At 43.2% G+C, this 24,457-nt stretch overlaps 1 protein-coding gene across 1 annotated transcript; it reads right to left on the bottom strand.

Moving 5' to 3' along the window:
* Positions 1-460: 460 nt before the first annotated feature.
* ZNF480 (zinc finger protein 480) lies at positions 461-24,408 on the bottom strand. Its single transcript, XM_050771359.1, has 6 exons — positions 24,371-24,408; positions 22,934-23,112; positions 20,955-21,045; positions 9,744-9,870; positions 7,263-7,391; positions 461-1,747 (listed from the first exon to the last, which is right to left on the bottom strand). The coding sequence occupies exons 3-6, from the start codon at positions 21,024-21,026 to the stop codon at positions 468-470; spliced, it is 1,608 nt and encodes a 535-aa protein (XP_050627316.1). The 5' UTR covers positions 21,027-21,045; positions 22,934-23,112; positions 24,371-24,408; the 3' UTR covers positions 461-467.
* Positions 24,409-24,457: the final 49 nt, after the last annotated feature.

The following is a 24,457-nucleotide window of genomic DNA, read 5'->3' as shown; positions in this document are numbered from 1 at the left end:
CATTTGCAAAATGTCTTTGTGGTATGGAATAAAATATGAGTAGTAACGCTTGAGTGCACACTAAAGTTGTTGTTTTTTTTTGTTTTTTGTTTTTTTTTTTTTTTTGAGATGGAGTCCCGCTCTGTCGCCCAGGCTGGAGTGCAGTGGCCAGATCTCAGCTCACTGCAAGCTCCGCACCCTGGGTTTACACCATTCTCCTGCCTCAGCCTCCCAAGTAGCTGGGACTACAGGCCACTTGGGGACCTATATTATATTTTTTCTAGTGACTACCCGCCACCTCGCCCGGCTAGTTTTTTTTTTGTATTAATTAGTAGAGATGGGGTTTCACCGTGTTAGCCAGGATGGTCTCAATCTCCTGACCTTGTAATCCACTCGTCTCGGCCTCCCAAAGTGCTGGGATTACAGGCTTGAGCCACCGCGCCCGGCCCACACTAAATTCTTTGACATATTTGTTACATTTGTAGTTTCTATCCCATATGAATAGTCCAATGTTGTGCTAGGTATGAAATGTGACTAAAGGCCTTGCCACACTCACTACATTTGTAAGGTTTCTCTCCAGTATGAATTTTCCGATGTCGTGCAAGGTGTGCAATTCGATTGAAGACCTTGCCACATTCATTACATTTGTAAGGTCTTTCTCCAGTATGGATTCTCTGATGATTGGTTAGGGATAACTTGTGTCTGAATGCCTTGCCACATTCATTACATTTGTAAGGTTTCTCTCCAGTGTGGATTACAAGATGGGCTGAAAGGCCTGAATACTCACTAAATGCTTTACCACATTCATTACATTTGTAAGGCTTCTCTCCAGTATGAATTCTTCGATGTCGTGCAAGATTTGCAAGTTGATTAAATACTTTTCCACATTCATTACATTTGTAAGGTTTCTCTCCTGTATGAATTCTCCAATGTTGTGCTAGGTGTGAATTTTGAATAAAGACCTTACCACATTCATTACATTTGTAAGGTTTCTCTCCAGTATGAATTTTCTGATGTCGTACAAGGAGCGCAATTCTATAGAAGGCCTTGCCACATTCATCACATTTGTAAGGCTTCTCTCCAGTATATATTCTCCAATGATTTGCTAGAGATGATTTGTGACTGAAGCCCTTACCACATTCATTACATTTGTAAGGTTTCTCTTCAGCATGAATTCTTTGATGTCGTGCAAGGTAAGAATTATTGCTGAAGACTTTACCACATTCATTACATTCAAACGGCTTCTCTCTGGTATGAATTCTTTGATGTCGTGCAAAGTTTGAATTGTAACTAAAAACCTTGCCACAGTCATTACATTTGTAAGGCTTCTCTCCAGTATGAATTCTCCAATGTTCTGCAAGGTGTGAATTGCGACTAAAGACCTTGCCACATTCATTACATTTGTAAGGTTTCTCTGCAGTATGGATTACTTGATGTTTGGTAAGGCTGGAAGACACTCTAAAGACTTTGCTATGCTCATTACATTCATAAGGTTTTTCCCCAATGTGTTCTTTCTGTTCTTGTGGGATAAATGAAGAATCATCAAAATCATTCCTATTAAAAATGGGGGTTTTGACACTGGAAGAAATTTCTTGAAGAGAGGAAACAGAGGAACTGTGGTTGATAAAGTTTTCAACTTGATTACATCCATTTATTACCCTTTCATCTGGAAATAGCTCCAGTTCAGACAGATGTAAATGAAAGGATACTCCAAGTTGTTTTTTAATTGGTTTGTCTTTTGCATTGCTTCCCAAGGCGTAGCTGCTCCCTAGGAAAGCAAGAAAAGAGTAAAATTCAGACCCCATAATTCTGGCATGTTTAGAGTCTGATGAAAAAACTAGAATCTGCCTCATCTGACTCAGACATTGGAAGAAATATCAGCACACTCTGTACATCATGTTGGCAGTGCTGAAAACAGAAAAGGGTAAGGTGACGCACTGGAGTGCTGGGAAATCTGTAGGAGCCAGAGGATTATGGGTGAGTTTGAGAGGGATTATGAGCAGAGAGATAGAACAGGAATTGAAACCTTCTGAGAAAAAGAAGGGACAAGTCTCTTAGGGAAAATAAGACACTTAAGAGAAGTGGTATACACAATAACAGTACATGCACAAAACTAGGAAAGGCACATCCCCGGAAAAGGAGTGAGTGTTCCCACACCCTTTACAACAGGCTAATTAGAAAAGATCTCCCTCTGACCAAGTCTTATACAAAACAACTGAGAGAAGCAGTTATTTTACCAAACCTAATCCAAAAATTACACAAAAGGAAAGAGAATTATCGCTAAAAAATAAATAAAGCCAAACCTAGAAAAAGACAGGCAGCTCTCTAAATTACTAGACAAATATTTATTTAGCCGCTTCAGCCTCCCAAAGTGCTAGGATTACTGGCATGAGCCACCGCACTCAGCCTCAGCAAGTTTTTTTTGTGTTCTTTAGAGACAAGGTCTCATGACATTGCCTAGACTTCTTGGCTCAAGTGATCCTCCTGCCTTGGCCTCCCAAAATGATGGGATTACAGGCACAAGGCACTGCACCTGGCCCTTGACAAATATTTAAAGCAACTGCCTTAAGATTCTTAATAAGCTAAAAGTTATCAGAGAGAGATAAACAACTAAATGAAATCAGAAAAATAATACATGAGAAGGAGGATATTAAAGGAGGAAACATAAAAAACATTCTGGAGCTGAAATACAATAAAGTAAAAATTCATTAGGTGCTCAACAACAGATGGATAGAGCACAGAAAAGAATGAGCAAACTTAAAGATCGGTTATTCAAAAGTATCAGCTCCACCAGGCACAGTGGCTCATGCTTGTAATCCCAGCACTTTGGGAGGCCAAGGCAGGCAGATCACGAGGTCAGGAGTTCGAGACCAGGCTGATCAACATGGTGAAACCACGTTTCTACTAAAAATACAAAAAGTAGACAGGTGTGGGGGCACGTGCCTGTAATCCCAGCTACTCAAGAGGCTGTAGCAGGAGAATCGCTTGAACCCAGGAGGCAGAGGTTGCAGTTAGGCAAGATCGTGCCATTGCAAGAGTGATAGTCTGTCCCCCCCCGCAAAAAAAAATATATATATAAATATATACACACACACATATATATACACACACACACACATATATATACACACACACACACATATATAATCAGCTCCAAATACCAAAAACAAAAAACAATGAAGAAAAGCAAATAAATGCTAACAGGTTTTTTGGATGCTCTCAAGCACAACAATATACAAATTATTAGAGATTCATAAGGGGAAGACAGAGGATCAGAAATTGCAATTGAAGAAATAATGTCCAAATAATTGTCCAAATCCCAATTCTGAAGAAAGACCTGAATATACAATTCAAAAACCTTGACCATTCAAATTAAAATTAACCCAAGGACGTTCACGCAGAGATAAATTATAAACAAATTATCAAACATCAAAGACAGAGGAAGAATTTTGACAGCAGCAACAAAAAAGATATTTGCCATTTAGAGGAAAATGTGTAAGACTATGTACTTTTTTTCAGCAGAAACTTTGCATGCCAGAAGACAGTGAGATAACATACTGAAAGTGCTTAAAATCAACCAAGAATACTATGTGGAGCAAAAGTAAGCTGCAAAAATAAAGAAGAAATTTAGACTTTCCTCGATAAAGAAGAGTTAAGGAAGTTCATTAGTACCCTAGACCTGTCCAACAAGAAATGCTACAGAAAGACCTTCAAAATGAAATAAAAGGATTCCAGACAGTACCGGTAAACCAAATGAGAGGATAAAATTCTCTATTAAAAGTAAAAAATGACCCAGGCGTGGTGGCTCACACCTGAAATCCTAGCAGTCTGGGAGGCCAAGGCAGGCAGATTGCTTGAGGTCAGCAGTTTGAGACCAGACTGCCTAACATGGTGAAACCCCATCCCTACTGAAAATACAAAAAGTAGCCAAGCATGGTGGCGCACGCCTGTAATCCCAGCTACTTGGGAGGCTGAGGCAGGAGAATCACTGGAACCCAGGAGGCGGAGGTCGCAGTGAGCCGAGATCACACTGCTGCACTCCAGCATGGGCAACAGAGTGATAATCCATACCCTCATGAAAAAAAAAAAAAAGCAAGAACAGAGAAGTCAGAAACAAACCCTCAAATACTTGGTCGAATGATGTTCAATCAAAATGCCAAGATCATGTAATAAGGAAAGGACAGTCATTTCATCATAAATAGTGCTGAAGAAAAAGGATGCCCATATGCAAAGGAATGAGGCTGAACCCTTACTTTACACCCTGTGCAAAAATTAACTTAAAGTCTATTCATGACCTAAAATGATAAAACTCCTAGAAAAAACCATAAGTAAAAAGCTTCATGAGATTGGATTCAATGTTTCCCCAGATATAACACTGACAGTATGGGAAAGAAGGTAAAAATACACACGATGCACTATGACAAAATTGACAACTATTGTGGATGGAAGAAAACAATTACCAAAATGTAAAGAAAACCTACCATATGTGAGAAAATATTTGCATAATATATCTGTAATAAAAACTTAATATCTAAAATATATATAGGCCGGATGTGGTGGCTCATGTCTATAATCCCAGCACTTTGAGAGGCGGCTGCAGGTGGATCACCTGACGTCAGGAGTTCAAGACTAGCCTGGCCAACATAGTGAAACCCCAACTGTATTAAAGATACAAAAATTTAGCCAGGCACGGTGGTGTGCATCTGTAATCCCAACTACTTGGGAGGCTGAGGTGGGAGAATTGCTTGAACCTGGGAGGCACAGGTACCAGTGAGCTGAGATCACGCCACTGCATCCAGCCTCGGTGACAGAGCAAGACTCCATCTTAAATAAATAAATAAATAAATAAAATAATAAAATAAAAATATATAAATAACTCTTATAAAGCAAAACAAATAATCCAATTAAGAAATGTAGAAAGAAATACACATTTTTCCAAAGGTGATATATGACCATATGAGAAAATGCAAAATATCACATATCATTAGAGAAATGCAAATAGAAAACATAGGATATTTTTCCTCACACACATACAGAATATCACCTCATACCCATATAGAATATTTATTGTCAAGAAAGGAAAAAAAAAATGAAACACCAGAAAATCACAAGTGTTGTCGAAAATACGGCGAAATAGGAGAATTCTGTGCTCCTGTTAGTGGAAATGTGAAATGGTGCGGTCACTTTGTAAATAAGTATGACATTTTCTGAAAGAATCTAAAATCAAATAATTAGTATACGCAACAACTCCACATCTGGGTATACAGATTAAAAACTAAAAAGTCAGGCACAATGGTTCGTGCCTGTAATGTTACTACTTTCGGAGGCCGAGACAGGTGGATCACCTGAGGTGGGGAGTTTGAGACCAGCCTAGCCAACATGGTGAAACCCTATCTCTACTAATAATACAAAAATTAGCTGGGTGTGGTGGTGCACACCCATAATCCCAGCCGCTCAGGAGGCTGAGGCAAGAGAATTGCTTGAACCTAGGAGGTGGAGGTTGCAGTGAGCCGAGATTGTGCCATTGCACTCCAGCCTGGACAACAAGAGCGAAACTCCATCTCAAACAAACAAACAAACACACACACACACAAATGAAAAATAAAATAAAAATAAAGACAGCATCTTGAAGAGATACTTAAAAATCCATGTTCAAGGCCAGGCACGATGGCTCATGCCTATAATCCCAGCACTTTGGGAGGCCGAGGTAGGTGGATCATGAGGTCAGGAGTTTGAGACTAGCCTGGCCAATATGGTGAAACCCTGTCTCTACAAAAAATACAAAAATTAGCTGGGCATGGTGGTGGGCACCTGTAGTCCCAGCTGTTTGGGAGGCTGAGGCAGGAGAATCACTTGAACCCTGGGGGCAGAGGTTGCAGTGAGCCAAGATCACACCACTGCACTCCAGCCTGGGCGAGACAACGAGACTCCGTCTCAAAAAACAACAACAACAACAACAAAAACCCATGTTCATAGCAGCATTATTAAAAATAATAAAGAGGTAGGCACAATGCAGGTGTCCACCAATGGATGAATAGTTAAACTGTGGTACAGACAAATAGAAAAACATTATTCAGTCCTGAAAGAGTATACAAATTTCTTGATGTGCTACAAAATAGATGAACCTGAAAGACACTACACTAAGTGAGATAAGCCAGTCATAAAAAGACATATACTGTATGATTCCATTTGAGTATCTAAAATACTGAAATTCATACAAACAGAACAGAAAGGGAGGGGGGAGAGAGTGAAATTGTAGGAGGAATGAGTTAAATATTACTGGTAATCAATTAAATCTAAATTCAAAAAAAAAAAAAATAAGACTAGGCATCGTGGCTCACGCCCATAATCAGAGTACTTACGGAGGCTGAGAAAGGAGGATTGCTTGAGCCCAGGTGTTCAAAATCAACATAGGCAACATAGCAAGACCCCTGTATCTGAAAAACAAAAATAAGCTGGGCACAATAGCTCATGCCTGTAATCCCAGCACTTTGGGAGGCTGAGGCGGGCGGATCACTTAAGGTCAGGAGTTCGAGACCAGTCTGGACATGGTGAAACCCCGTCTCTACTAAAAATACAAACAAAAATTAGCTGGGCCTGGTGGCAGGTGCCTGTAATCACAGATACCTGGAAGGCTGAGGCAGCAGAATCCCTTGAAGCTGGGAGGCGGACGTTGCAGTGAGCTGAGATAGCGACACTGCACTCCAGCTTGGGAAACAGAGCAAAATTCTGGAAGGAAGGAAGGAAGGAAGGAAGGAAGGAAGGAAGGAAGGAAGGAAGGAGGGAAGGAAGGAAGGAAGGAAGGAAGGAAGGAAGGAAGGAAGGAAGGAAGGAAGGAAGGAAGGAAGGAAGGAAGGAGGGAGGGGGAGGGGAGGGAGGGAGGGAGGGAGGGAGGGAGGGAGGGAGGGAGGGAGGGAGGGAGGGAGGGAGGGAGGGAGGGAGGGAGGGAGGGAGGGAGGGAGGGAGGGAGGGAGGGAAAGAAGGAAGGAAGGAAGGAAGGAAGGAAGGAAGGAAGGAAGGAAGGAAGGAAGGAAAGAAGGAAGGAAAGAAGGAAGGAAAGGAAGGGTCTCCAGTCAAATAAACAAAAAATATATATATTTATTTATTTGAAACCGAGTCTTGCTCCATCTCTCAGGTTCTGTTTCACAACAGAGTGAAACTCCGTCTCAAAAAAAAAAAACAAACACAAAAATAAAAACAAAAAAACAAAATTAGACAAAAGAAAACAAAACAAAAAGCCCAAACAACAGCATGGCTTCCACCCTGCCCATCTGAGCTCTTACCTGTGTTCACACCTTTGATGTGCTCCTTCCCATCTGAATTTTTTGCTATTTTCACTTCACTCTCACCAGACCAGGGCTCCCTCCTTTGCTCCAACATGGAGTTAATATTCAGGTCAGGAAGAGAGATTCCTGTTTGTAAAAAAAGAATCAAAATGTGCTGTGGCATCTCCAAAATCCAAGCCCTATGTGTAGGAAGGAGAAAGGATATCACAAATGAATCAAGAATAACGTTTCACAAATTAATCCACAGACTGCCTCCTTCTGAATGCTTAGGGAATGTAATAACAAGCAGACATCGAGCCCCTTTCCAGTAACTACTGAGTATAAAGCACAGGAGTAGAGGCCAGGTGCAGTGGCTCACACCTGTAATCGCAGCACTTTGGGAGGCTGAAGCGGGCGGATCACCTGAAGCTGGGAGTTCGAGACCAGCCTGACCAACACGGAGAAACTCCATCTCTACTAAAAATACAAAAACAAAACAAAAAAAATAGCCAAGTGTGGTGGCGCATGCCTGTAATCCCAGCTACTCGGGCAGCTGAGGCAGGAGAATCGCTTGAACCCAGGAGGCGGAGGTTGCGGTGACCTGAGATCGCGCCATTGCACTCCAGCCTCCAAGAGTGAAACACTCCGTCTCAAAAAAACAAAACATTAAAGAAAGCACAGGAGTAGAAAACAGGGAAGTGGGTATCTGAAGTTTGCCATAAGGTTTTATGCAGCTGGGTGCTCATGCCTGTAATCCCAGCACTTCGGGAGGCTGAGGCAGGTGGATGGCTTGAGCCCAGGAGTTTGAGACCAGCCTGGCCAACATTGTAAAAATGAAAAATACAAAAATTAGCCGGGTGTGGTGGCAGGCGCCTGTAATCCTAGTTACTAGGGAGGCTAAGGCGAATTGCTTAAGCCTGGGAGGTGGAGGCTGCAGTGAGCCAAGATCATATCAGTGCCCTTCAGCCTGGGTGACAGCAAGACTCAATCTCAAAAAACCAACAAAAAAGGTTTTATGCATAGTTCAGCCCTGGTATCACCCAATGATGTATTTTTTTTTTTTTTTTTTTTTTTTTTTTTTTTGAGACGGAGTCTCGCTCTGTCGCCCAAGCTGGAGTGCAGTGGCGCAATCCTGGCTCACTGCAAGCTCCGCCTCCTGGGTTCACGCCATTCTCCTGCCCCAGCCTCCTGAGTAGCTGGGACTACAGGCGCCCGCCACTGCGCCTGGCTCATTTTTTGTATTTTTTAGTAGAGACGGGGTTTCACCGTGGTCTCGATCTCCTGACCTTGTGATCCGCCCGCCTCGGCCTCCCAAAGTGCTGGGATTACAGGCGTGAGCCACCGCGCCCGGCCCACCCAATGATGTATAATGAAGGGGACAGAACCTCTGAAGAAAATCGACATTTCAACTCCAGAAAACACTATGGAGCTTTTCATTTCTGAGTCAACAAGATTTTTAGATTTTTTTTTTCTTTTCTTTTTTTTTTTTTTTATGAGACGGAGTTTCACTCTTGTTGCCCAGGCTAGAGTGCAATGGTGCGATCTCAGCTCACCACAACCTCCAACTCCCAGGTTCAAGCAATTCTCCTGCCTCAGCCTCCCGAGTAACTGGGATTACAGGCATGTGCCACAAAGCCCAGCTAATTTTGTATTTTTAGAAGACACAGGATTTCTCCATGTTGGTCAGGCTGGTCTTGAACTCCCAACCTCAGGTGATCTGCTCGACTTGGCCTCGCAAAGTGCCGGGATTACAGGTGTGAGCCACTGTGCCCAGCTGTGTGTGTAATTTTTAAGAGAGACTGGGACTCGCTCTGTTGCCCAGGCTAGTCTTGAACATTTAGCCTCAAGAGATCCTCCCATCTCAGCCTCCCAAAGTGCTAGGATTGGAATGAGACCACCACTTTTCCTGTTGTCCTTCCCAGCTTCTCTGCCACTTCCCCTTTTCCCTAGTTTATAAGACAAGAGAAAAGGGAGAAAGCAAGGATCACTCTTGTTGCCCAGGCTGGAGTGCAATGGCTTGATCTCAGCTCACCGCAACCTCCACCTCCCAGGTTCAAGCAATTCTCCTGCCTCAGCCGCCCAAGTAGCTGGGATTACAGGTACACACCACCATGCCCAGCTAGTTTTGCCTTTTTAGTAGAGATGAGGTTTCTCCATGTTGGTCAGGCTTGTCTTGAACTCCCGACCTCAGGTGATCCTCCTGCCTTAGCCTCCCAAAGTGCTGGGATTACAGGTGTGAGCCATTGGTCCCAGCCCGAGTCAATAAGGTTTTTTTTTGGTTTTTTTGTTTGTTTTTTGGGGGGAGGACAGAGTTTCGCTCTTGTTGCCCTGGCTGGCTATGACGTGATCTTGGCTCACCGCAACCTCTGCCTCCCAGGTTCAAGTGATTCTCCTGCTTAATGTCAGTCAAACAATGCAGGCGCTCCCAGGAGGCACACAAGGGAAAATGCTGAAATAACCAAGGGCAGATCCCGGCTTCTGCAGGGGCACAATCCTCACCCAGGGATACCAGGTTCCTGTAGTTCTCCAACATCACATCCTTGTATAAAGCCCTCTGTGCAGGGTCCAGGCATTTCCACTCCGCCTGAGAAAATTCTATGGCCACATCCCTGAATGTCAAATGTCCCTAAAATGAAAAACACATTTCACCAACAGGATATGTAAAGGGTATTTATCTTCACTCAAAATGAGAAGGGAGTTATAAAGATTAACTCGATTGAAGAGAATGTTCTGACGAATCTAATTAAGGTATTTGTGATGTAGTTATGTGTCTGTAAATGTTTTTTTTTTCTTTTTGAGACAGAGTCTTGCTCTGTTGCTCAGGCTGCAGTGTAGTGGTGTGATCTCGGCTCACTGCAACCTCCATTTCCTGGGTTCAATCAACTCTTGTGCCTCAGTCTCCCAAGTAGCTGGGACTACAGGTGCACACGATCACACCAGCTAAGTTTTGTATTTTCAGAAGAGACAGAATTTCACTATGTTGGCCAGGCTGGTCTTGAACTCCTGATCTCAAGTGGTCCAAACATCTCGGCCTCCCTAAGTGCTGGGATTACAGGTGTGAGCCACCATCCCAGCCTGTGAGTTGTGTTTTATTATGCTTTTCCAAAATAAGTTATATTTTAAAAATCAATATAGATTTTTCATTTTGTGGACATACAAGAAATACAAATAAAAAAGTAACCCATGGTAATCTCTATAGAAGGATTAGATATTATTTTTTACACTCCAAGTGATATTCAGTATCTACCTGATCTGAATATCTACCAATAACACCACCACTACTATACAAGTGGTGTCTTCGGAGAGGACGATGTCCACAGTGGCTTCAAAAAAAAAAAAAAAAAAGAATTACAAGCATGGTGGCTAATGCTTGTAATCCCAGTACTTTGGGAGGCCACGGCAGCAGATCACCTGAGGTCAGGAGTTTGAGACCATCCTGGCCAACGTGGTGAAACCCCGTCTCTACTAAAAATACAAAAATCAGCTGGGTGTACTGGTGGGTGCCTGTAACCCCAGTTACTCAGGAGGCTGAAGCAAGAGAATCGCTTGAACCCAGGAGGCGGAAGTTGCAATGAGCCAACATCAACGCCACTTGCACTCCAGCCTAGGCTACAGAGTGAGACTCTGACTCAAAAAAAAAAAAAAAAAAGAAGTATAAAACTGTGATGATAACAATAGCAATGACTAAAGCTTTTGAACGCTTCCCATGAGACACGCACTACTCTAAATGCTTTACATGTACTAACTGCTATAACAACTAAAGCCCAGGAAAGAAACACCTGTCCCTGTCTTACTGAGAAGACAACTGTGTCACAGATACTCTAAGAAACTCGCCCCAGGTGTAAGGACTAAAAATAGCAGAGTAAGCACTGCCTCCCAGGTGTCCGGGCATTAGAACCAAACCAAAGAAATCGAACAATGAACAGATCAGCATCAAAAGTAAATTGACAATTACCTAAGAAAAAAGTTAAAACAAGTTTAGGGATAAAATCATGGACCTTCATAAAAGGTCATTATATATGAGTACACACATGTATCCCATAATATGCTACTATTCACAGCTATCAACTCATTAACATGATGATGTAGGATAATATCTGAGGTCATGGAAAATATTTGAAATGTAATTTCAACTGTTAAAAAAATAAAATACATAAAAATGATGATGTGTCTTAATAAAACCATAGGCTTGCTCATCTGTGCAGTCATGGACACATGTCACATGTACACACATAAATATGTACACTTAGACCCATATACACTAGCACACGTATACACTTATACACATTAACTGAAATAGGAGTTGTCTGTCAATAATCTATTTTTTAGATGACATTTGTCATCACTTTTGTTTTTTAATTCTTAGAGACAGGGTCTCATTATGTTGTCCAGGCTGCATGGTGGTGGCTTATTCACAGTGTACTACAGCCTTGAACTCCTAGGGCTCAAATGTTTCTCCCTCCTCAGCCTCCCAAGTATATGGAACTAAAGATTTGTACCACTGCACCCACCTGTCATTGTTATTTTTGCTATGTACATTTCAGCATGTTTGCAACAAAAATGTAAAAGCTGTACTCAATTTAGTTTATAAACATGGTTGTATATTAAGCCATTAAAAAATTATAGACGATAAAAAAACACAGAAAGTTGAACTCCAATCTCTATTAAATACCCAGATTCAAAAATATAAATGCAGGCTGGGCATGGTAGCTCTACCTGTAATCCCAGGACTTTGGGAGGCCAAGGTGGGAGGCCTGCTTGAGGACAGGGGTTTGAGAACAGCCTGGGCAACGCAGAAAGATCCCATCTCTATTTATATAAAAAATATGATTATATATAATACTTCAAAAAATTGAGATGGGGTTTCAGTACGTTGCCTAGGGTGGTCTCAAACTCCTGCGTTCAAGGGATCCTCCTGCCTCAGCTTTCCAAGAAGCTGGGATTCTACACACATGTGATTGACCCCGACTTACATAAATATAATAATTATGTCCATAAAATTTACGTGTTTAGGTATTTACAAAAGCCCAATGGGGCTTATCAATATATTCCATTAATAAAATAAAACATTAATGCATGATAGAAAATTTATTATTATATAATAATTTAACAAAATAAGTCAAAGAAAATATCTCAGCAGTATACATCTTAAGAAATTACTAGATAATTAAAAACAAGGCCAAAAATAAAATTCGAAAACAAAAACAACAATATCATTAAGCAAGAACATCTCATGAAACACGATAATCAGCAGTAAACATGGCAGACATTTGCTCGACTTTAAGGCAGGGAAAAGGGGGCTGGTCTGTGCTACAGCCAATCACCACTGCACAGGATGCCTGAGCAGGGACCAGAAGGAGAGGTTAAAAAAAGAAAAAATTAGTGGGGCTGGGGGCAGGAAAAAGCTGTATTTAAAAATATATATAATTAATAAAATTATTGTAACCAAGACAAAGAATGTCATTTTAGCATATTAACTAATAAGAATATATTAGCCTGGTGCAGTGGCTCACGCCTGTAATCCCAGCATTTTGGGAGGCTGACGCAGGTGGATCACTTGAGGTCAGGAGTTCGAGACCAGCCTGGCCAACATGGTGAAACCCCATCTCTACTAAAAATATAAACAATTAGCTGGGCGTGGTGGTAGGCACCTGTAATCTCAGCTACTCGTGAGGCTGAGGCATGAGAATTGCTTGAACCCAGAAGTCAGAAGTTGCAGTGAGCTGACATCTTGCCACGGCACTCCAGTCTGGGTGACACAGCAAGACTCTGTCTCAAAAAGAAAGAAAAAAGAGTTAAAAGAAGAAAATAAATTTTAAAAAAATATATTATATTGAAAAAAGTTTCCTTCTTTAGCAGCAATATTTATAAAATGACACATACAGTAAAGATACATCTGACATCTCCCTTAGGAAATATACATGGCCCCTAACTAGAAGGCATTCCAGACCTGTGTAAGAAATCTGCAACTCTACTAAAAGAGTAATGTCAGCAAGACAGAGGAACAGGAAGCCCTAGACCATTTTTAATCCATGTAGACACAACTTAAACAAGAATATGTGGGCCAATTGCCTTTGTGAGAAATCTAGAAGACACTCAGGAGGCTGCACCGAGAGGTGCACCAGTACCAAGTCAAGCTACTGGGAGCTGATTGTGAAAATATGTGACACACGCTCACCAGAACCCCTGGCATGACATGCCATCATCCAGAGGATACTACGAACTCTAGATTTCTCCTGAGAGAGGAAAACAATGGGAATGTCTTTCCAACCTTCTGACTTTTCATGGGACTGAGTAAGCTTTGAAGTAACAGGGTCCCAGGTCAGGAAGCCACTGAGAACAAAGGCACCAGCATAAACCAGAGCCAGCAGTAATGCAGGCAGACACTAGGTGGCGGTGCAGACCCCAGCTTCCTATTGCCCCACACAGGCTGCAGAGCAGGTGCAGAAAGGGGAACTCCTGAGCAGAACCTGGTCATCCCCTTCAGTGAGGAGGTAACAAGCAAAGCCCAGAGAGGACGCATCCCAGATAAGGCGCGGGACCTCCAGAGTCTCCAGCTGGGCTGTCCAGAGTGCATCCTCCCTGAACCAAGTCAGACACTAAAAACAGAGAGGTGAATGATTTTTAATTCAGACAACGTTCACATGAGGGTGTAAAGGAGCAAATTTTCACAACTTACAGAATAAAGTATCATAAAACAATCACCGAGAATTTTATGTAAAACACCATAATGTTGTATAAATATAATTCTACAGGACTTGCTCTCACTCCTGACAGAGCTGACAGCAGTGGGTCCCCAGTGAGACTGAGGGAGGGTTGAAGACTCCCTCCCATAACAACTATTTACATGTCACTTAGACATTTAGGACAGGGAATGCTTTGTATTTGATGGCCTAACCTGTACATTTGGAGTTTTCCTGTAAGACAAATGTATATATAACTTGATGTTGAAAAAAATGATAATAATTGGTAGACAAGAATATTATTTCCTCCTCTCTAATTAAAAAAAAAAAAAAATCTGCTCCAATCTCTGAGCAAAATTACCATATTCTTTGCCTAACATAGCTGGTGCAGGAGACCCCCTGAAGGAAAATCAGTCTCTGGGAGAGGTACATGCTGAGGATGAGAGAACGTCCTCCCTGAACCAAGCTAGACGTAAAAAACTGGGAAAGGCATTTAGCTTCAAATGTAGTAAAAATCAGGCAGGAAGGCTGGGCATGGTGGCTCACACCTATAATCCCAGCACTTTGGGAAGGTGAGGCAGGTGGATCAACTGAGGTCGGGAGTTCAGGACCAGCCTGGCCAGTATGTTGAAACCCCATTTCTACTAAAAATACAAAAATTAGCCAGGTGTGGTGGTGGGCACCTGGCATCCCAGCTACTCGGGACACTGAGGCACAAGAATTACTTGAACCAGGGAGACAGAAGTTGTAGTGAGCTGAGATCGCACCACTGCATTCCAGCCTGGATGACAGAGACTCAGTCTCAAAAAACAAAACAAACAAAAAAAAATCAGGCAGAAAAGGTTTCTCCTTCCTGTACTCTTTTCCTACAATTTACTAGGTGCTTGTGCACAATAATACATGACTTCTATGTGCAGTTTCTGGTCTACAGAGAGGTGATGGTGCACTCAGATGTGGCCCCTGAACAATCCCTACTGTCCAACAGCTCTAATGCCACGGGGCCCACACCCCATCTCCATCCATGTTAGGGAATAAGCCCTTCCCAGAACCATGCCCGGTGGAGCCTCATCCCCAGTTCATGTCACTGGGTAATGGGAGATGGAATCTAAGTGAGATAAGAGGGACTGAGGTGCTGACAACAGGCCCTAAGCTTGTCATAAACAGGCTTTAAAGAAACTGGCCATAAACAGGATTTCTGCAGCAATGAAACATGCTCGTGATGGCTATGTCGCACACTGCTACAAGTTGTTGGTTTACTGGAGCAAGGCAAGGAATACCTGGCCTGCCCGGAGTGGAAAACTGCTCAAACGACAAACAATAGCATGAGTGGCCTGGGCCTTAACAACATGTTTTTGCTGCAGATAATTAGCCAGAGCCCGTTTCTCTACTCCTCGCTAAGAATGTTTTGTTTCCCATAAGGAATGCTTTTAGTTACCCTAGAATCTATAGAAACAATGCTTATCAATGGCTAGCTGTCAATAAATATGTGGGTCAAACTCTGTTCACAGCTCTCAGCTCTGAAGGCTGTTGGCCCCGATTCTACTTTACACTCTATTCTTATGTCTATGTCTTTAATTCCTCTAGTTCCGCTAGGTTAGGGTCCCCACGACCGAGCTGGTCCCTGCAAGTGGCGCCCAATGTGGGACTCGAACCCAAATCAAAGGGTCGCCAGAGCTGGAGAACGTGGAACTATGCTGGAGGACACCCGAGTACTCTTAAGCAATCCCCATGGTAAAAGAGGAGCTCAGAAGCATCAGGGTAACAATGGGAAAAGGGTCAAGCAGACATGAGGCTTATTTGAGCCTGCTTTGGCAGCTCCTAAGAAAAGGAGGAATAAAGGTTAGCACTAGCTGACTCATGCAGGTTTTTAGGTGTGGTAAAGAAATATTGCCCCTGGTTTCCGGACCGAGGAACTATGAATGTAGAGGTCTGGGAAAAGGTAGGCAGCACACCGAAGAAGGCATATAACGATGGTACTGAGGATATTCCTATAACTCTCTGGTCAGTGTGGGCTCTGGTTCGTTCCACCTTGGAGCCTTTCCACACAGATGACGAGGAGGAGGAATCAGAGGAAGAAGGAGCATGTAACGAAGTAACAGAAGAAGTGATAGAGCAGGTTTCCTTACCAGCTAAAGCAGCAAAGGAGGGAGAGGTTTGTCCGTACCCGTCTACATCCCCTCATCATTTTGAAGAAAAAGAGTGGCCTGACCCTCCAGATCTTTCTTTTCCAGAGGACACTGGGTGAAAAGTAGTTGCCCCAGTGACTGTGCAAGGAGCACCTCAAGGGACTGCTCTCGGTTCTATTCAGGCAGGAATCCAGGAAGCTAGACGAGAGGGTGATATGGATGCTTGGCAGTTCCCTGTTAGAATACACCCACCTGATCAACAGGGGAATATTATGGCTACATTTGAGCCTCTTCCTTTTAAAATACTTAAACAATTTAAACAAGCTATTAATCAATATGCACCAGGTTCTCCTTTTGTAATGGGATTGTTAAAGAATGTTGCTGTCTCCATTCAAATGATTCCTACTGATTGGGATGCACTTACTTGAGCTTGTCTAACTCCTGCTCAGTTCTTACAATTTAAAACTTGGTGGGCAGATGAGGCTTATGCAGGATGATGCCACAGAGCAGCTTAGAGGACTGTGCATTAGAGCTTGGGAAAAAAATCACCTCAGGCGGGAACAATACCCCTCAAGTGCTGTAAAGCAGGGACTGAAAGAACTGTATACAGATTTTATAAGTAAATTACAGGAGTCTCTTAAAAAGGTGATCGCAGATTCAGCTGCTGAGGACATAGTATTGCAGTTATTAGCTTTCGACAATGCCAATCCTGAGTGCCAAGTCACTCTGCGACTTATTAGGGGAAAAGCACATTTGGTTGACTATGTTAAACCTTGTGATGGTATCAGAGGTAATCTGCATAAGGCTACTCTGCTAGCCCAGGCAATGGCAGGAATGAAAGTGGGTAAAGGAAATACTCCATTTCCTGGAGCTTGTTTTAATGTGGGAAACATGGTCATACTAAAAAAGACTGTAGAAAAAATCACCAAGTCAGGCCACCAGTTTGGGGGGAAAAAGATAACTGCTAAGTCTGGAATATGTCCAAAATGCAAAAAAGGAAAACAATGGGACGATATTCTTTGTGCTGCCCCCACTCAGGAAATATTACTCCAATGTTACAATCACTTACAAAATTTGATTTCTCGTGCCAGTTTAATTATAGCTCCTGACGAAATTCAGGACAAGTACTCCTTACTCCGACTTGGGGAGTAAATGACACTACAATAGTAAATGACACTACTTAGTAAATGACACTACAGTACTGCCACAGAAAGTAATCATATGTAAGGATCAATTGAAAACACTGAATGACTTTCAAAAATTACTAGGGGACATTAATTAGATACGACCTGCTCTAGGCATTCCTACTTATGCAATGAGTAATCTATTTTCTATCCTTAAAGGAGATCCTAGTCTCACTAGCCCTTGGCAATTAACAAAGGAGGCTGAGGCAGAGTTACAACTGATTGAAAAACAAGTATATAAAGCTCAAATAAATAGAGTAGATCCAGAAAAGACTTTAGACTTACTGATTTTTCCAACTCAGCATTCACCTACTGGTGTTATTGTCCAAGAGCAGGACTTGGTAGAATGGCTCTTTCTTCCCCATACTAATTCGTGGATGCTAAGTCCTTATTTGGATCAAATTGCTACTCTGATAGGCAATAGGAGAACTTGAATTGCTAAATTGCATGGAATTGCGAAATTGCATGGATATGATCCTTTTACGAAGGCACAAATACAACAAGCCTTTATAAATAATCTTATTTCGCACACCCAGTTAGCTGATTTCGTGGGTGTTCTTAATAATCACTTTCCAAAAACAAAATTATTTCAATTTTTAAAATTAACTAGATTCTCCCTAGAATAACTAAATTTAAACAAATTAAAAGTGCTGAAAATGTTTTTACAGATGGGTCTAGTAATAGTAAATCTTTTTATTCTGCATCAAAAACTAAAATTTTCCAGACGCCCTATACTTCAGCTCAAAAAGGAGCTTGTAGCTGTAATTAAGCTACTGACTGCTTTTAAGCTGCCTGTCAATGTAATTTCTAATTCTTCATATGTAGTCCATTCCACACAATTAATTAAAAACGCTCAGTTACGATTTCATACAGATTAACAACTAATGACTTTATTTACCCAATTACAAACCAGTTAGGAATAGAATGCACTCTTTTACATTACTCATATTGGAACTCACACACACTTTATAGGACTTTTAACTGTAGGGAATCAAATGGTTGATCGCCTAGTTGCTACTGCAGTATCTAATTCTAGACACTTTCACAATTTAACCCATGTTAATGCCTCTGGTCTCAAATGCAGATACAGCATTACCTGGGAAGAAGCTAAAGCTATTATCCAGCAATGCCCAACTTGCCAAATGGTGCATTCCTCATCTTTTACAGGAGAAGTTAATCCTCGAGGATTGAAACCTAATTGTCTTTGGCAAATGGATGTCATTTATGTTCCTTCTTTTGGTAAATTGGCTTATGTGCATGCATGTGTAGATACCTTTTCTCACTTTGTTTAGGCTACCTGTCAAACAAGGGAATCTTCTGCCTGTGTTAAATGGCATTTTCTGCAATGCTTTGCAGTGATAGGCATTCCAGCTTCTGTTAAAACAGATGATGCCCCAGGCTGTACTAGTGAAGCTCCAGCTAGATTTTTCTCTCTATAGCATATTAAACACATTACTGGCATCCCATATAATTCACAAGGACAATCCATTGTGGAAAGAATGAATCTCCCCCTAAAATAGCAATTACAAAAACAGAAAGGAGGGAACAGTGATTATGGAACCCAAAATATGCAATTGAATCTAGCATTATTGACTTTAAATTTTTTGAGCCTGCCTAAAGTCCAGATGCTATCAGCAACTAACAGCATCTACAGAAATCAGCTGCAAAGATGGAAGTGCAACAACTGATTTGGTGGAGAGATCCGATAACAAAAAGTTGGGAAATAGGTAAAATAATAACTTGGGGTAGAAGTTATGCTTGTGTATCTCCAGGCCAAAACCAGCAGCCGATTTGGATATCATCAAGACACCTGAAGCCTTATCATGAGCCAGATGCTGAGGAAGAGATTTTTGGGAGGAACGTGAGGACCCCCCAGTTGCAGCCAAGACTGACAATAAGGCCTCCTTTCCTGTTTGTAGTGGGTGATTTAAAACCTGATGTCCCTAACTATCATGTGACTTGTCAAGAATGTAGATTGTTTTCTTGTGTGAATTCTTCCTTGTATACTATTGATCATTCTATTTTAGTGGTAACAGCCCAAGAAGGAGTATGGATACCCATAAAGCTTTCCTGTCCTTAGGAAGCCTCTCCTTCTGTACATATTATTACTGAAATTCTTCAAAAGAATTCAGCCGGGCGTGGTGGCTCACACCTGTAATCCCAGCACTTTCAGAGGCCGAGGCGGGCTGATCACGAGGTCAGGAGATCAAGACCATCCTGGCTAACAGGGTGAAACCCCATCTCTACTAAAAATACAAAAAATTAGCTGGGCGTGGTGGTGGGCACCTGTAGTCCCAGCTACTCAGGAGGCTGAGGCAGGAGAATGGCATGAACCCGGGAGGCAGGGATGGCAGTGAGCCGAGATCACACCACTGTACTCCAGCCTGGGTGACAGAGCGAGACTCCGTCTCAAAAAGAAAAAAGAATTTGAGGTGCTCTCGGCGTTTCATTGACACTTTAATTTTAATCATCATGGGATTGATTGCTGTCACAGCTACTGCCACGGTAGCTAGAGTTACTTTGCATTCCACAGTACAAACAGCAGACTATGTAAATAATCGGCAGAAAAATTCTACTTTGCTGTGGAATTCCCAAACTAATACAGACCAAAAACTACCTAATCAAATCAGTGATCTCCAACAAACTGTAATGTGGCTAGGAGATCGAGTAGTTAGTTAGTCTAGAATATAGAATGCGGTTACAATGTGATTGGAATACTTCTGATTCTTACATTACTCCTCATCTGTATAATGAAACAGAGCAAGAGTAGGAAAGAGTTAAGAGACATTTAAAGGGTCATACTGGAAATTTATCTTTGGATATTGCAAAACTGAAGGAACAAGTACTTCAAGTCTCTCAGGCACATCTGATGCTAATTCCAGGAACTAAAGAGCTTGAAGGAGCTGCAGACAGATTAGCAGCTATTAACCCATTAAAACGGATCGAGACACTTGGAGGCTCTGATTTCAACGATGATTGTGCTTTTAATCTGTGTTGTTTGTCTTTGTGTAGTTTGCAGATCTGGATCCCAAATCCTGTGAGAAGTAACCCACCATGACAAAGCAGCCTTTGCCTTTATCGCTTTGCAAAAACAGAAAGGGGGACATGCTAGCAACAGGCCCTAAGCCTGTCATAAACAGGCTTTAAAGAAACTGGTCATAAACAGGATTTTTGCAGCAATGAAACATGCTTGTGATGGCTATGACGCACACTGCTACAAGTTGTTGGATTATTGGAGCAGGGCAAGGAACACCTGGCCTGCCCGGAGTGGAAAACTGCTCAAGCCACAAACAATAGCATGAGTGGCCTGTGCCTTAACAACACATTTTTGCTGCAGATAATTAGCCAGAGCCTGTTTCTCTATTCCTCATTAAGAATGTTTTGTTTACTGTAAGGAATGCTTTTAGTTAATCTATAATCTATAGAAACAATCCTTATCAACGGTTTGCTGTCAATAACTACATGGGTCAAACTCTGTTTGCAGCTCTCAGCTGTAAAGGCTGTTGGCCCCTGATCCTACTTTTGTCTTGTGTCTGTGTCTTTAATTCCTCTACCGCCAGTAGGTTAGGGTCCCCCTGACCGAGCTGGTCTCAGCACTGAGGAAAGGCATAGATGAGTGCAAGCAAACCTGTCAGACTCAGAGAAGATTCCCAACTCCAAGGCCCAACGTTTCTGAAACAAAGGAGACAGAAAAATCCACCAAGAATATCACCTCACCTGAGGAAGAGCCGTCCCTGACTCCTTTGCTTTCCTCTTCCTTCTCTTCTGGGCTTTTTCATCACACAGCATGACTCTTTAGAAGTCAATCCTAAATGTCAAAAATATGCTGTTTAGGGCTTAGAATCACACCCTCTTCCTGTGCCACAACCACACACACAGGTTAGACCTCACCCTGTGGAAAATGTCCTCTGCTGTCCGCTGCACCAGAGTTGATGCAGGGACAAGAAACTCCTACAGAAAGAACAACAAGTGAGTTTTTTACTCTTTTCTTCAGAATCTGCTCCCCTCCTAGGGATGCCCACATGCACGCTGCAGCAGTGGGGAGCTGGCCTGGACTAAGCTCCCCTTCAGGGCCAGACCCAGCCCTGACCAAACCCCATGCAGAGCACAGCCCCACTCCCATCTCTATGGATCCCAGACTCATGTAATCACTCAGAAATGGAGGACACAGAGCCTTGGTGCTCAGCGCCAGATACAGAACACAGTGGAATCTGCTTATCCATGAGGGACATGTCCCAAGTCCCCCATTGGATGCCTGGAACTTCAAACAGTACTGAACTCTATTTATTCCACTTAAAAGATGCATGTGATAGCTTCTCATTGGCATATCTAAACTGCCAGTGTCAGCCAGGCATGGTGGCTCATGCCTGTAATCCCAACAGTTTGGGAGGCTGAGGCAGGTGGATCACCTGAGGTCAGGAGTTCAAGACCACCCTGGCCAACATGGTGAAACCTCATCTCTACTAAAAATACAAAAATTAGCTGGGCATGGTGGCACATACCTATAATCCCAGCTTCTTGGCAGGCTGAGGCAAGAGAAATGCTTGAAACTGGGAGGTGGAGGTTGTGGTGAGCTGGGATCACACCATTGCACTCCAGCCTGGGCAACAAGAGTGAAACTCTGTCTCAAAAAAAAAAAAAGAAAAGAAAAAGAAAAAAAAAAATCAGGGTATCCCAAAGCCCCTTCTTTTGATTAATTTGCTAGGAGGATTCTTCCATCGGGCTATTCATCTGTATCTTTTGCAATATTCTTCATAGCAAATGGATAAAACTAAACAAATGCTTCCTTGAGTTCTGTGAACCAGGCTAACAAATTAATAAAATCTGAGCAAAGGGTCAAGGGAATCCTTAATTTTTAGATGTTTGGTTGAAGTTCAGGTCCCAACCTGGAACTTACAACCAGCACATGAAATAGGGGCAGGCTTGTGGAACTGAGCCCCCAACCTGTGGGATCTGATGCTAACTCCATGTAGACAGTGTCAACTTGAGTGAAATTACAGATCCCCCAGGCGGTGTCTGACGAATTGCTTATTGGTGGGAAGAAATCTCCACACATTTTTTTCATCGGATATGAAGCATTCTGTGTTAAGTGTTCATTATTGTGTTGATTGCAAGAGTAGGAAGAACACTGGTTTTCCTGCTATCTTATACATTCGCCCACACCATACCCCATCCCAGGAAAAGGAAAGTGGGTGACCTACACCTGAATGACTCAAGTCACTGACCTGTGCCTGAATAGGGAATGTGAGTGGAAGCTAAAATCTGATGCCAAGAATTATAAAATGCACCAGCCTCACAGACAGGAGTTTTGCACATCTTATCTTCATCTGTATTTTTAAAGCACATTTCATATAATCAGATTAATCAATGTCACAACTTCATCATAATAGCCAATCAACTCACCGTTCATCTGCACCCAGGGTTCCCTCTATTCTCACTACTGTGTTTCCCTCCCTCATTCTGTACGCATCTATCATTCTCACCTTCTTTCTCTAGCTTTTTTTCCCCCTCTTTACTTTTCCCCTAAGATTCTGCTCACTTTGAGCCTCTCTCTTCTCCTAATGTTTCTCCCCTTATTCCTTCTCTTCCTTCTCTTCCACCTGTTCTGCTCCATTCTGGCAACTTGTTCCACACCTTTTCCAAACTTTCTGCTCAATCTTTGATCATCCCAATCTCCACCTATTTCTGCCTCTTACTTTTTGTTGTTGTTGCTGTTGTTGTTGTTTTCTGAGATGGAGTTTTGCTCTTGTCGCCCAGGCTGGAGTTCAATGGCACGATCTCAGCTCACTGCAACCTCCGCCTCCAGGGTTCAAGCGATTGTCCTGCCTCAGCCTCCTGAGTAGCTAGGATTACAGGCGCGTGCCACGATGCCCGGCTAATTTTTGTATTTTTATTAGAGACGGGGTTTCATCCTGTTGACCAGGCTGGTCTCAAACTCCTGACCTCAGGTGATCCACCCACTTCGGCCTCCCAAACTGCTGGGATTACAGGCATGAGCCACCGTGCCCGGTCCTGCCTCTTTCCCTGTCTCTGTTCCCCCCTCTGCTCTCCCTGTTAAACCCCTTCTTTCCTGTTGCACCCCTTGTCCCCACTCTCTGGCACCCGGAGATCCCAGCCCTCCCCCTGGTGTGGTTCTCCCTCTGCTCTCCTTGTCACCAGCTGACCCCTCTTGCTGTCCCAGCACTACGCTGCTCTGTCTGCCCTGGCTCCAAATCCCTCCTCCTCTCCCCCACTCTCAAACTGAGGAACTTCCCACTTTGCTGCCCCTCTCACTATCTTGCGGTCCTTCATCTCTCCGGAGATGGCACTTTTCTCTGCATTTCTTCAGTTGCTTTTCTCCCCCTGCTACTTTCTCGGCTTCATTCGCTGTCTCTGCAAATGCCCCATCCACTTTCTACTTTGCCATCTGCTTAGGGCTCTCCCTCAATCTTCCTTTCTCCTTCAAGATGTTTCTCTTTCTTCTCCCTCGCTCTCCAGATCTCTCTTTCTGCACACATGCACATGGAAGGAATTGGGATCAGATGCCCACATGCAGAAGAACCTTTTCAGTGGGGTGTTATTTAGACTGCAAGAACACTGGATGCCAAAAGACAGAGTAAGTCACCTCCCCACACCCAGGGTCAGGAGAAGGGGTGGCTGGGAAGAGGAGGCCTGGGAAGTAGCGGGGCCCCGGATCAAGGAGGGTCTGGATCAAGGGAGGGGTGGCGTCTGCAGAATCCCAGGACTCGGCAGAAGACGCGGCTTCTCCTGGACTGCGATTGAAGCGCTGCGCTCCAGGGTCAACAAAGGCGAGGCTTGGGGGACCTGATAGACCGGAATCCACCTAGCGGGGGAGGACTTTACGCGGTGCGGGGCGGATGTAGGCATCACAGAAGAATTTGAAGCAGGAAAACTCCTCGATAGGAGGTGACTACATGGCCCTGTGGCAGAAAGACGGGGGACAGGACCCGCCGCCGAGCGATTTAAACACACAGGGAAGCGACCGCGGGACTCTCACAGAGACGCCTGAATTTGGTCGGGGTAGAGGGAGCGGTACCAGGATTTCAAGGTCTGTGTGGCCTCTCAGATCCCGGGTACAGAAGCGCGGGGGAGCTGGGAAGCTCAGATTTTAATTTACACAAAGGGGAACTCACGCGCCGCGGCGTGACCTTCACTCCACACGATCCGCTTCCGGGTTTGTGGGAAACTGCGCGCGCAGCGGAGAGGTCGCAGCAGGGCGG

Source organism: Macaca thibetana, chromosome 19, assembly GCF_024542745.1.
Source record: "Macaca thibetana thibetana isolate TM-01 chromosome 19, ASM2454274v1, whole genome shotgun sequence".
Classification (NCBI taxonomy): Eukaryota; Metazoa; Chordata; class Mammalia; order Primates; family Cercopithecidae; genus Macaca; species Macaca thibetana.
The sequence above is the reverse complement of the archived record's forward strand: the minus strand, read 5'-3'. Positions and strand labels throughout refer to the sequence as shown.

What these genes read in the sequence shown, in the direction of transcription:
- ZNF480 (XM_050771359.1), bottom strand. Translation starts at nt 21,026, where the DNA reads ATGCTGTGTGATGAAAAAGCCCAGAAGAGAAGGAAGAGGAAAGCAAAG. An exon ending in CAGGAACCTGGTATCCCTGG is followed by an intron (nt 7,392 to 9,743) that starts GTGAGGATTGTG and finishes TTTTACAAACAG; the next exon opens with GAATCTCTCTTCCTGACCTG. An exon ending in CATCAAAGGTGTGAACACAG is followed by an intron (nt 1,748 to 7,262) that starts GTAAGAGCTCAG and finishes TTGCTTTCCTAG; the next exon opens with GGAGCAGCTACGCCTTGGGA.